A 12,484-nucleotide genomic window follows, 5' to 3' on the forward strand; every position below is an offset into this window, starting at 1 on the left:
GGCAATGGCCTCTCTGATTTAATAGTATAACAACGAGACAAGATATCGCAAGCTTCCTCCACAGATAGATAACTCGACTTTGGAGAATCTTTGAACCTATCATACACGTTATTTCCCGACACCATGGACTGATGCAATAACGTTATCCATAGTGGAGAAATAGGACTGTCGTTGGCCGGAAAGGACAGGTCTTCTCTTATCAAATTATATCCTATCACAAGAGCTATCACGGTGCACGCGTTACTACCATTTCATCCGTCGATGCTGCCCTGACTAAACTGTTTAGGATATTTCCAGATGTAACTCTTATTTAAGTCCGACATAGATTGCAGGGAGCATTCGTTAATGACGGGGGCTACATCCACATCATTGGTCTCATCGTCGCTATCTTCGCCTTCAAACCACAAGTCATCATCACTTCCGTCATCATCTACGTTATCGTCATCGTCGCTGGAGGCGTTAACGTCAATGAACTTCTTGAATGCAGCAGTACCACAAGCCAATTGACAAAGAGCGAAGTCGATCCCCATCTGTGTGACAGACAATTGCCCTCTGATGACAATGTCTTTCTCGGAATCAGTAGCATATCTTTCCTACAATGTCAACGTAACAGTGTATTAATTAAAATTAATTGCTATCATCGGATAAGCAAAGGATGTTACTTGGCCTATCTTAATTACCAAGCAACATATACTTTTCCAATTATTATAAAAGCCACAATTGATTCATTAAGTTAGGATCGCGTGCACAGCCACACAGAGAGCTACATGTTATTTTCAAGTACGACGAGGTAACCATTCTTAGTGTTATTTCGTAGATCTTTATAACAAAATTACCCTTTCGTTAGTTTCTCCTGACGTAGTAGCGTCATCTGGTTTGCTGGACTGTATTCATGCGATTCACTGTTGCCCAAATTGGTTATCAAAAGGTGAATATCTCTACTTCTATTGCTGATTGTGTACCTGATCTGTTGGTTACTTCATATTCGAAGAGCCATGGAAATAGCCCGGCTTCGACGTCTTCTATCGAGATATAGTTTTCCACCAGCAGATTATACGAACTAACTAGCTCCTTCAGTCCACGTTTCTCTTGGGAAATCTTTTTTCTCAGGCGAGATCGTTGTTTAGAAGAATCTATAAAGATTGACAATCATGTTATCATAAATATACCACTTTATTTTAAAAGCAACCCATCAACTTCTAAAACTATTTTTGCAGCATATCCCGTTGGGTTTAAAAGCTTAGTTAACAACCTGGGCCCAGCTCCAAAAAGACAGGATGGGGCTATTAGTTTTTTTTAATCTAAAAAATAATGCTAAACGGGTAGTTTTGGACATTTAACTGGATAAGACTCTTATTTAACCTTGGGAAAGTTTTCCAAAAACTGGGACGTTACCAACCTATTCCACTACTCTTTTTAGCCAATACTTACCAGATAATTTTGCAATGTTCAAAGACAGCTGTGCGATACTATAATGAGCGTTTTGCATGGCTGCCTTCAAATGTCTAATGACATTTACAGTAAGTGTTGCTTCTCAAGGAATGATTAATTCTGTTTGTATCTCTTTGTTTGTTGGATTAGACTTTAGCCTGGCAAATTCCCTCCGGTATAGTGCCGAAGCATGACGCATCAGCCCGATTTCCTGTTCTGAACGTTCTGTCTTCCCCAAGACACTCTCTACAAATACCATCTCCTGATTAGACATCTTTCCGTGCACTTTATGTCTCTGCTCTTCCCCTGGATATATAAAAAACACAACAGGTTCTTTAAGCCACACGAAATGATGATGGCTGGATCAAAATTACTTACCCTTAGCTTCTGAACTTCTTCATTCCATCCAATTATTTCATTCTCTGATACTCCAATATCCTTGAGATGGGCCGAGAGCTTTTTATTGGCATGGGATAACTGCTTAACAACCTGTAACAATATGGTAAGACACAATATAAAACATAAAAAAATATTCATAAGCAGGCAATAACAATTGTTGAACTATATATAGAACATTGGGAGTGTTTTTATTGGTAATAATGTTTGTGTGCTGGACAATGAATCAAATTGAAGCTTTGATTCAATACCAATTTTTTTCATATCTTTTTCATCTTTGAACATTACATTCTACATTGAAAGAAGACAGATTTCTTCCATCGAGCTCCCTTAACCTAAGTTATTATTGGCTTTATTGACCACAAAGTGTGTGTATTTTCATTTGCCGTATTGACCAGACATACTTACATTAAGGTATCTCTTACAGATGACGTCAGCCATACGTAGGATCTTGCGTTTATTCCAAGCAAGAGCATGCTCAGTCAGTAACCTCATCCCGGCCTACAAAATTAAGAAAACATTAATTTTATTATTTCTACCATATTTCTTATAGGTTTTAAAACATTACGCATATATATTAAATTATATACATTTAAAAAAAACATTAGTATGACAAATCGAATGAACTGAATATCTGTGAAAATGTCCATGAGTTGCTATGACCTATATAAAAATATAAGTTGTATGAAATAGACTTTAATCTGAATCGTACTCTCTGGAAGCATGTTCCCAAGTCTGGAGAAATGGCTGTTTATTAGCTCAACTTCCTCGCCAGTTGTTCCACATGCTTTAACTTGCCATCGTCTGCAGCATATAACCTGGAAAAGGCATACATTTTGTTATTTATTAAAACTAAAAGACAATTGCCATGTAAAAATAATTGATACTTTTGACATTCTAGTAAATTTAAAAAAAATAAACAACTGGTTTCTTTGTGGATATAATTACTGTGATAAACAAAGAGGTTGTAAGAACTCCTTACCTGACATTTCCAACTGTGTGCCTTTGCATGAATCACAGAAAGAGCTGGCTTAACTGTCTCTGTAGCAGCTACATCATGCTTACAAACCCAAGGCCAGAACTTGCCAACAATATCATACCATAGAAATTGAACTTTTCTTGGTATAACAAATGTTCTCTGCAGATAATGGGCATACCCATATAGCTCTCCCTGGTACATGTTTACAGCAGCTTGGGCAATGCTGTGTCTACATCCAAGTATCTCTAAACCTGTCTCGTCCACATTTCTTTTTTTACGGGCACTGTTACTGGCAGCCTTCCATTCGGTATCACCACGTCTGTTGTCTCTAGCCTATAGTGTATGACAGGTCAGACATATCAGAAAGTGTAACACGTTTAATTTTCTTAGAGTCACAGTATAAACATACAGTTGTATGTGGTGTTTTATATTTGTACACCTGCTGACCTGCTACCTTGAAGTTTAAATATAACAATATAGTTAAGGTTTCAGGCATAAATGTTTTTGGCTCGACTTAAATTTATCCTGAGAAGGGCAAAAACATATTTATGCCCAAGAACCTCAACTCTATCACTATTATAATAACTCTATTGTATAGGGTATTAAAGAATAAATTAAGTCTATTTTCATTAAAAAGCCTGTAAAATGCCCAACAATGCCCCATAAAGTTATACAATAGACCTTTTATGGTATATGTAGACATTCACAGATCTGTACCTCTCCTACTTTTGATCCTTCATAAATCTTCTCCACCATGTTTGTTTACTTTCTCCTTAGATGCAATGAATGCTTCTTTATAATAGCTCTCACGCTGTTGACTATAAATATGGCGACAATCAGTAAAAAAGAAATGGTATTTTATAAATACCTTTGAATTACTTTAATCATCATTAAAACAGAGATGTAAGACTTCAAAAACAACCTTTTTTTATCATATACAATGTATTATCCAAATAACCAGCTGATGATTACCTTCCTGCTGCACTGAAGCAGTACAACTTCATGTTGCCATCAACATGTGCAGAGTGTTGTCCCTGCAGGGAGGGCACTCCATCCAATTTCTCTCAGCAAGCTGGTCGATTTCATAGCAACAGAACTTCCACTCCTTGAAGCTCCTGCTGAATGTTGAGAAATTGATTGTTCCAATCTAAAAAAAAATAGCAAAACAATACACAGTTAATAAACCTTTATTTGAAAAAGAAGAGTTTTTTTTACATTAAATTGTTACACAAGGAAAGTAATCGTGTATGGTTATGAGCTGTGTGTTACGCAGGTATCTAAACTAATATTTGGCAGTTCATTAATTTATTATATTATTAAAAGCCAGCTTAGCTTCTTATCTTAGTAGGAGTTCTACTGTGGTTTTAACACCTCTAACCTGTATGCAAAATTGCTTAATTCTATCTGGAAGTTATTTCTTATCCTCCCTTTCTCCTTAGAGTAGTCTTCAAGACTTGACATCAAAGCCCTTTCAGATACGCCTGGCATTCGTTCCTGTAGCTGGTCCCAAAATAGAAATAGATCCTGGGAAAAAATGTGGCATATATTTGTGGGCGTTCCTGGCCAATAACCATTTCTGATGACATCAACTGCTGTGATGCTGCAATCCACCTCTGTACTACAAACACTGCATGCATAATGACTAACTATGCTGGAGTCAAATCTCACTGCAAAAAATTAAAACAAAAGTTGAAGTCAATTTCTACAGAAAAACTATTTTGCGTTTTGAAATACAGGAATTTGGCATTGTGGCTATTGTGTGATCCAATTATTTTCTAGCCTTCAACAGGCTTGTGTTTGTTGGGGGAAATTCTTGAGCAGATACAAATCACTTGACCTGCAGTCTTGTGATCCACTGGTCTGCTAAAGTATTTCACCTTTCGAAGTAACTATAATATGTTGTCCAGTAGAGTACTTGGCTTCCATTTTATTGCCACATGAACATTGCTGTGGATGCAGTGGCAGATGACAATCTAGGAAATAGGGTACTGTAGTAAATATTGCTGGTAACTGCCATAGAGTAGTTCAATTTTTTTAAGGATCTGGCATAAATATAACACACAGCAAATAGATCTGACTACTGTGATTTTATACTATACTTACTTTTATTGGCTAAAGCCCCGGTCACATCTATATATTCTGTTGGCAAAATGGAGCGGTAGTACCCACCCAAGATGGCTTCTCTATCATGCAGGGGTGAAGTTGTGTGTACAAAATCATCACAGGACTGGCACAAAAAATTGTGAACACAATCTTGACAACGTATGATGGAGTTCTTCCCATGACATACTGAGCACGTTTGTGCAATGGTGGCCTTGGACGAGAGAACAGCTTCAAACAGTAGTTTTCTGGATGTCTCCCAGCTAATGTTCACTGCCTGCATTCGTTTACTCCAAGCCTTTTTAAGCCTCTCTTGCTTCCAGCTCTCCAAAATCTCTTCAGTGTCTTTGATAATACTGTCAAGAGTATCTGTGTTTACAAGATTAAAGGGCTGGGGTAAGATCATGCATTAAACAGAGCTTAAAACAACAAAAACTGAAAAAGGAAATGGATCTTGTGGCTTTACAGAGATTAGATCATTTGGTGAAAGAGAAGATATGTAAGTGGATTGGAGAATATATTTGCCCTTGTATGACATTCTTTCTTTCTAAAACCACGCTCTTATATATATATTCAGGATAACATTTAGATCTGTTACAATAAGCTAAAACAAGATTCTTGAATAAAAAATAGAAGGAATGAAAACCATTGGAGGTAAAGGAACATAGACCAAAGGAGTAGATTCTTTTGAGCTAGCCACCACTATAATATAATGTTACTAAACTGTAGCTTCCATGCTTTCGGCTTCATCTTCCATATAAGTGTATTCTTCTAAACAACACAACGGTAACAACCACAGGAAATTCTGTATCATGCCATCATTACAGGTAACAAACCTAGGTCTTGATTTCATCAGAGACACGCAGTAATTAGCTTATTTATAATCAACAAGTTATAGTTCTAAACATATAGTAAACGACACTTAGATTGCTGGCTTTGAATTGTCATGGTAGAAAACTCGAAAAAGAAGCACATGTTATAGGTCAAACATTTGCAATGACTGAGCAATAGTAGATTTCTAAATGGTTATTATTTGAAGTTCAAGATCTGGATTCCACATTTTAATGCCAACATGGATCATCAAGCATAGTTTTAAGCCTTAGGCAGTAAGTTTAACGATGCTAACCTGCAGAGATGCTCGCGCCGGTACGATTGGTTCTGGGTACAGAACGGTAAGGGGTTTTGAAAGTTCTCCTCCCACTTACTGGATCTCTCTGAAATTTCATGAAATAGGGCTTAGAAGTTTTTTTTTCTCTTCTTTGTCTTTAAAGTACTTCCTAACTCAAGGAAAAGCTCTGCTTCAGTCAGTTTTTTCTTCTTCGGTGCTCGCTTGCCTTCCGCCATATTGAAAATGAAGTGCAACAATATGCTTTGTAGCCGAGCCTTATTTGCCATTTTGCCTTTGGATTAGCAATAATTGGTAATTGAAGCGTGCTTACCTAATATATAGATTTAGGCACTGCCTAAAAGCGGAGCCAGCATTGAACACCTTCTGTGTTGACTGATTGAGGTATTTTGGGGGGATCTAGGATCCTGCTCTTTACTGAGATTTATTTATTGTACCAACCAAATGGATCCAGTCCTTATTCAATAATTTAAATTATGTAGTACATCAAAGTTAACAAACACAATTCCTGGTGTGAATATGGCTGTCAAAGTTGTCAAGAGTCTAATGGTAAATTCTTATGTCCCATTATAGAAGTTCCATTATAAATTTTTTTTTAATCAAAACAATACTCCGACAAGCTTTGCCCTTGTGCAGAATAGGTCATGGATGTAACAGCATTCTAAAGATTTGAAATAATATATTTAGACTGTTTAGATGCCATACTGTAATTTTTATGTATTGATTTAGTGGCGATTCTCTCCTTCATTGGACCGAATATTCAGAAAAATGTCTGGAAATTAAAACACAAAAATATATCTCCTTTCGTGCATTACATATTGGTGCACCACTAATTGTAGTGTCCGCCGCATTGCATTATGGATTGTTAAGGTGCGCAATGCACCATGGTAGAACACATGTCAGAGATCCGCCATCTTGTATTAAATGTGGAAGACCACAAGTCTGTTTCTTTTTGCTTTGTTCCTTGCCGAACACCACATTCTGGCGACGAGGATGGGATCAACAACTGGATAAACACATACTGAAGTTAAATCTGTCAAAAAAAAGCCGGTATGGCCGTCTGTTTATCAGGATTACCAACGCCAAAAGCCTTCGACTGCATTGGCGAACCAGCCACGCTGGAACAAAGATGGACAATCTGGAAGTCCGAATTTGAGCTCTACTGCACTGCATCTGGCATCAAAGACTCGAAACAACAACGAGCAATACTTCTTCACCTAGCAGGAGCTGGAATACGAGAAATTTTTCACGCTTTTACGGCTGAACAACAGGGGGAGGACTATAAAACAGCCATGGACTCCCTCACTCAACACTTCAAACTCAAGAAAAACGTACCGATGGCCAGGCAAGCCTTCTTGACAGCGGTACCAAAACCCGGTGAGAGGATTCATCAATTTGCAATTAGACTGCAAACCCTTTGCGAACACTGCGAGTACAACGACCAAAAGGACAGTCAAATTCGAGATAGAATTTTGACCTTCATATTGGATAAACCCCTCAAAGCAAAACTCTTTCGTGAGGAAGGTCTGACTCTCAGCAAGCTCCTGGAAATTGTCAACACGTACCATGACAAAGAAGCACTAGTTCTTGTGCCAGATCAAGGTGGTGTTAACCAAGTGAGAGTACAACAGAAGCCTGACAGTGCTGGTCCCAAGTTTGATGGCAGGTGTCATCGTTGCAATAAGCAGGGTCATAAAGCTGCTGACTGCAGATGTAGCAAAAATCACCAATGTGAAAAATGTGGGAAAATTGGACATTTCAAGGTCTGCTGCAAATCAAAGCAGACATCTGGAAAAGCAAAGTCTGCAAGTGGACCAAAATCAAAGGGCAGGAAGCCATCTCATGTAAGACAAGTGGAAGCTGTTGATGTTCAAGAAACTGATAGCGAAGAGGAAGAAGATGTTTTTAATGTATTCTGCACGCACACAGAGTCACCGCCTGGTACTATGGAGATATCTATTGGAGGTGTTATACAGAATGTCATCATTGATTCGGGTGCAAGCTGTAACCTTATGTCAGAAAGGACATTCAATGACTTATCAAAAGGAGACCTTGTTTTGAAGCCAAGTAGCAAGCAAATTTTTGCATATTCGTCTAGTGATGCTTTAAATCTTAAGGGTAGTTGTATGCTTAATGTGCATGTACCAGAAACAAATGTGGATAAGCGCGCAAAGTTTTTCATTGTCTCTGGAAAAGCGTCAACTTTGTTAGGTCGTGAATTATCTGAAGCTCTAGGCATACTCAAAGTAGGAGTTCAGGTTAATAGTTGTAGCTCAGATTTCTCAGCTATAAATACTCAGTTAAACAGCAAAGCAGCGCTTAAGGCCAAATTTCCTAATGTTTTTCATGGTTTGGGCAAGCTTAAAGGTTTTAAACTCAAGTTACATATTGATCAGAATATTAAGCCAGTAGCACAACCATTGCGTAGGATTCCTTTTAGTCGCAGGCAGAAGGTCGCTGACAAGTTAGAGGAACTTGAGAAGCTTGGTGTGGTGGAAAAGGTAAACAGTCCTACAAGTTGGATCAATCCCCTTGTGGCAGTCGAAAAGCCAAATGGAGATGTTCGCATTTGTTTGGACATGCGCCAGGCCAATCAGGCTATCTTAAGAGAAAGACACCCAGTACCTACTATGCAAGAAACCCTACAAGAAATCTCAGATGCAAAGATTTTCACCAAATTGGATTTAAACATGGCTTTCCATCAAATCGAGTTATCCCCAGAGTCCCGAGACATAACTACTTTCGCAGCGCCAACAGGTTTATATCGCTACTGTCGATTGCTCTTCGGTGTGAACATGGCTACCGAGAAGTTCCAGAACCTGATATGGCAAGTTTTGAAAGACTGCCCTGGAGCCTTCAACATGCATGACAACATTCTTATAGTGGGTAGGAACCAAAAGGAGCATGACGAGAACCTGGAAAGAGCTGTCCAAAAGCTGCAAGACAGCGGGCTCACCCTCAACTATGAGAAATGTGTGGTAGGAGCCTCGAGTATGGATTTCATGGGAGACACCATTTCTGCAGATGGTCTTAAGTTATCTGACAAAAGAGTCGAAGCAATTGTCGAGGCACCTGCACCAACCAACCAATCAGAGGTGAGAAGTTTCCTTGGTTCTGCTCAATTTTGTGCCAAATTCATTCCACAGTTTGCAACCATTTCTGCTCCCCTGTGGGATCTTACCAGTAAAAATGCTAAATGGAAATGGGGTGCCAAAGAGGCAGAATCATTTGCACAAATTAAGCACTTGCTAACATGTGCACCAGTCATGTCTTATTTTACACAGGGAGCCCAGACCAGGATTATCACTGACGCCTCACCAGTTGGCCTGGGGGCCATACTAGAGCAAAGACAACCTGGTGATGGTCAATTTCGACCAGTGTACTACGCAAGTCGTAAGCTTTATAAGGTTGAACAGCGCTACTCACAGTTTGAGCGAGAGGCCCTTGCTGTCAAATGGGCCTGTGAGAAATTTCACATGTTCCTTTATGGAACCCATTTTGAAATACTAACTGATCACAAACCCTTAATTTCAGTCCTAGGTCCAAAGTCTAAACCCCCGTCTGCTAGGATTGAACGCTGGCTGTTGTACCTTCAGCAATTCAGCTATGTGGTCAGGCACATTTCCGGAAAGGAAAATTCAGCCGACGCCCTGAGTCGTTTACCAGTTGGTCCAGTACAGACAGCTGATTCTAAAGCAACCAGCGAGTATGTGTTTAGCACTGCAAAGGCCGCAGTACCTGTCGCCATGACCCCAAAGCATGTAGAGGTTGTTTCAGAGAAGGACCCAACCCTTATTCTGGTACGCGAAGCAATTAGAAGTGGAGACTTCACCCGCCTCACAGGTACCTTGTACAAAGCAGTGTCAAAGGAGTTGTGGATTGCCGGACAATTAGTGATGCGTGGAAACCGAATTGTGCTACCAGAATCCCTATGGAAGCAAGCAATTATTTTAGCTCATGAGGGACACCAAGGAATGGTGCGCACAAAATCCCGCCTGCGAAGCAAACTATGGTGGCCGCAGATGGATGCACAGGCTGAACAATTCATCAAGGCCTGCTACCCCTGCCAGCTAGTTGGACCACGTGGCAAACCGGAACCTGTTCGATCAACAGAACTACCTGAAGAACCATGGGAGGACCTCGCCACAGATTTGACTGAGATACCTGGAGGAGACCACTTGCTGGTAGTTGTGGATAACTACTCCAGATGGCCAGAGGTAGTACTCCTTAAGAAAACCGATGCGCCACACGTCATCACGGCATTGGAGGGAATATTCAGGACACATGGCATACCATACACGGTTCGCAGCGACAACGGACCGCCCTTTGCCTCGAAAGAATTTGAGAATTTCTTAGAGTTCTTAGGCATAGAACATAAGAAAGGAATTCCATATTGGCCACAGAGCAACGGCGAAGTGGAACGATGTAACAGAACAATTCTTAAAGTGATTCGGATAGCAAACTTGCAAGGAAATGATTGGAAGAAAGCGCTTGATGATTTCCTTTTTCAGTATCGCACAACAAACCATGCCGCAACTGGATGCTCGCCAGCCGAACTCCTAATGGGAAGGCAGCTCCGAGACAAGCTACCTAGTGTAAAGATTCCGAAGGATAGAGCGACAGAGTCAGAGTGGCAACACAAACTTAGGGACAGAGACGCTCTATCAAAACTCAGACAGAAAGAGTATGCTGATGCTAGAAGACATGCTGAGCCAAGTGGAATTGATGAAGGCGATGAAGTACTGCTGCGACAGACTCGCCGCGAGAACAAACTCTCTCCAGTTTTTGAGCCTGAAGCTTACAAGGTTTTGCAGAAGACAGGTAATGCAGTTGTACTGGAGGATTCTGATGGAAATAGGAAGATGAGGAATGTAGCACAAATGAAGAAGTTCATCAAACCACAGGAAGCAGTCGCCGCAGACATGCTGCCTACTCCACCTGAAATCGCGCAGGAACACCAAACCGCACCTGAGACCCAGAACCAGTCCACACTTGATTGTACAGCTGAAATGCCAGCGTCTCCTGGTTCTCTAGCCAATCAGCGACCTGCGCGCACTAGGCAACAACCTGTTCGTTTTAAGGATTATGTGCTACAATAAGTTTTGTTAGTTTTATTTTTCTTTTCAGTTTTACATACATGCGTAGGACCCCTACTATAGCTGTTATAGTTATTTAGCTCCTAGTATGGACTTTAATGCTAAGTAAGGGGGGGATGTAGTGTCCGCCGCATTGCATTATGGATTGTTAAGGTGCGCAATGCACCATGGTAGAACACATGTCAGAGATCCGCCATCTTGTATTAAATGTGGAAGACCACGAGTCTGTTTCTTTTTGCTTTGTTCCTTGCCGAACACCACACTAATGTACATTTGTAAAGCTACATTCTGACAAGCTTTGTCCTTGCGAAGAACAAGTAATGAATGAAACAGGATTTCAAAGATAGAATATAGTCAGACACAATTTTAGATAAGATGCAATGCTGAAGTTTTAATGTACCATTTTAAGTGGTGATTTTCCATCCCCATGGGAATTCATATCTACAAATATACATCCAGTAATGCATTATATTTTGGTGTTTTTAGAAACCCTGGATCCAACCATTCCAATGAAATAAATCTAAACCTTTAAAATAAATGTAATGGAAAAGAGACCTGGAAAGGAAATCCTAAAAAGAAGATATAAGTGAAAGTACTAAATGAAAATTTCTAATCTAAAAATCAAATCTGTTTATTAATTTATTTTTGGTGTAAAGGGGAAATAGCAAAGAGCATCAATTGCATAAAAATCATCAACAGGGAGAAGGAAAGGAAGAAACATGACTCAGTTCTTTAAATGTTTGAAAAGAAAATATAATAACAATAATGTGATAATTATATTCAGTACTTTCCTAAAATATCCCCTTTCCCATTATCTTTAGGTTAATAGAAAACTGTTTTTGTTACAGATTTATTATTTAAAAAGCAAAATTTTGTTTTTAGTTTTATATAATATAAGTATCTTGTTCTAAAAAAAACCTATTGAGTGTGTACTGCTGAATCACATAGTAATGCCCTAGTCATTTGAGCCCCCTCCCTTATGGTCCTGGGGAAGTCAGGGGTTAATGTGGGGTTTTAGATTACTTTTTAACCAGAATATATCAAGAGGGGTGGTGGTATTGACTGTTTTTGACTCTTAACTTGGAAACAGGCTTTTATTAAAGTCTAATCCCCCACCCTTTCCTGGGACCATGTGTGTGGGGGTATCAAATGACTAGTGAATAAGAACTCCCTACTGTCTTTCAGACACGTCTTTCAAGACATGGTTTTCAATTCTCATGTCTTCAGTCTTTAGCATTCATTTTGGCCCTCAGGTAGTCCCTGGTTCATAAAAGAGTGACATTTCTTTCAAAACAATCTTTTTATCAAGACATTTATAATCTGACTAATTTCCACAAATATTTGAAAAAAAAAAAA

The 12,484-nt window shown here is 39.4% G+C and overlaps 1 protein-coding gene across 1 annotated transcript; it reads right to left on the bottom strand.

Annotated features, from left to right (window-relative positions):
- On the bottom strand, positions 1-6,360 carry LOC125556772. Its single transcript, XM_048726172.1, has 13 exons — positions 5,630-6,360; positions 4,910-5,275; positions 4,185-4,473; positions 3,823-3,953; positions 3,617-3,624; positions 3,524-3,550; positions 2,810-3,139; positions 2,540-2,645; positions 2,236-2,328; positions 1,810-1,920; positions 1,432-1,737; positions 963-1,133; positions 1-593 (listed from the first exon to the last, which is right to left on the bottom strand). The coding sequence occupies exons 1-9, from the start codon at positions 5,757-5,759 to the stop codon at positions 2,306-2,308; spliced, it is 1,410 nt and encodes a 469-aa protein (XP_048582129.1). The 5' UTR covers positions 5,760-6,360; the 3' UTR covers positions 1-593; positions 963-1,133; positions 1,432-1,737; positions 1,810-1,920; positions 2,236-2,305.
- Positions 6,361-12,484: the final 6,124 nt, after the last annotated feature.

The sequence above is a fragment of the Nematostella vectensis genome, chromosome 4, assembly GCF_932526225.1.
Source record: "Nematostella vectensis chromosome 4, jaNemVect1.1, whole genome shotgun sequence".
NCBI classification, from domain to species: Eukaryota; Metazoa; Cnidaria; class Anthozoa; order Actiniaria; family Edwardsiidae; genus Nematostella; species Nematostella vectensis.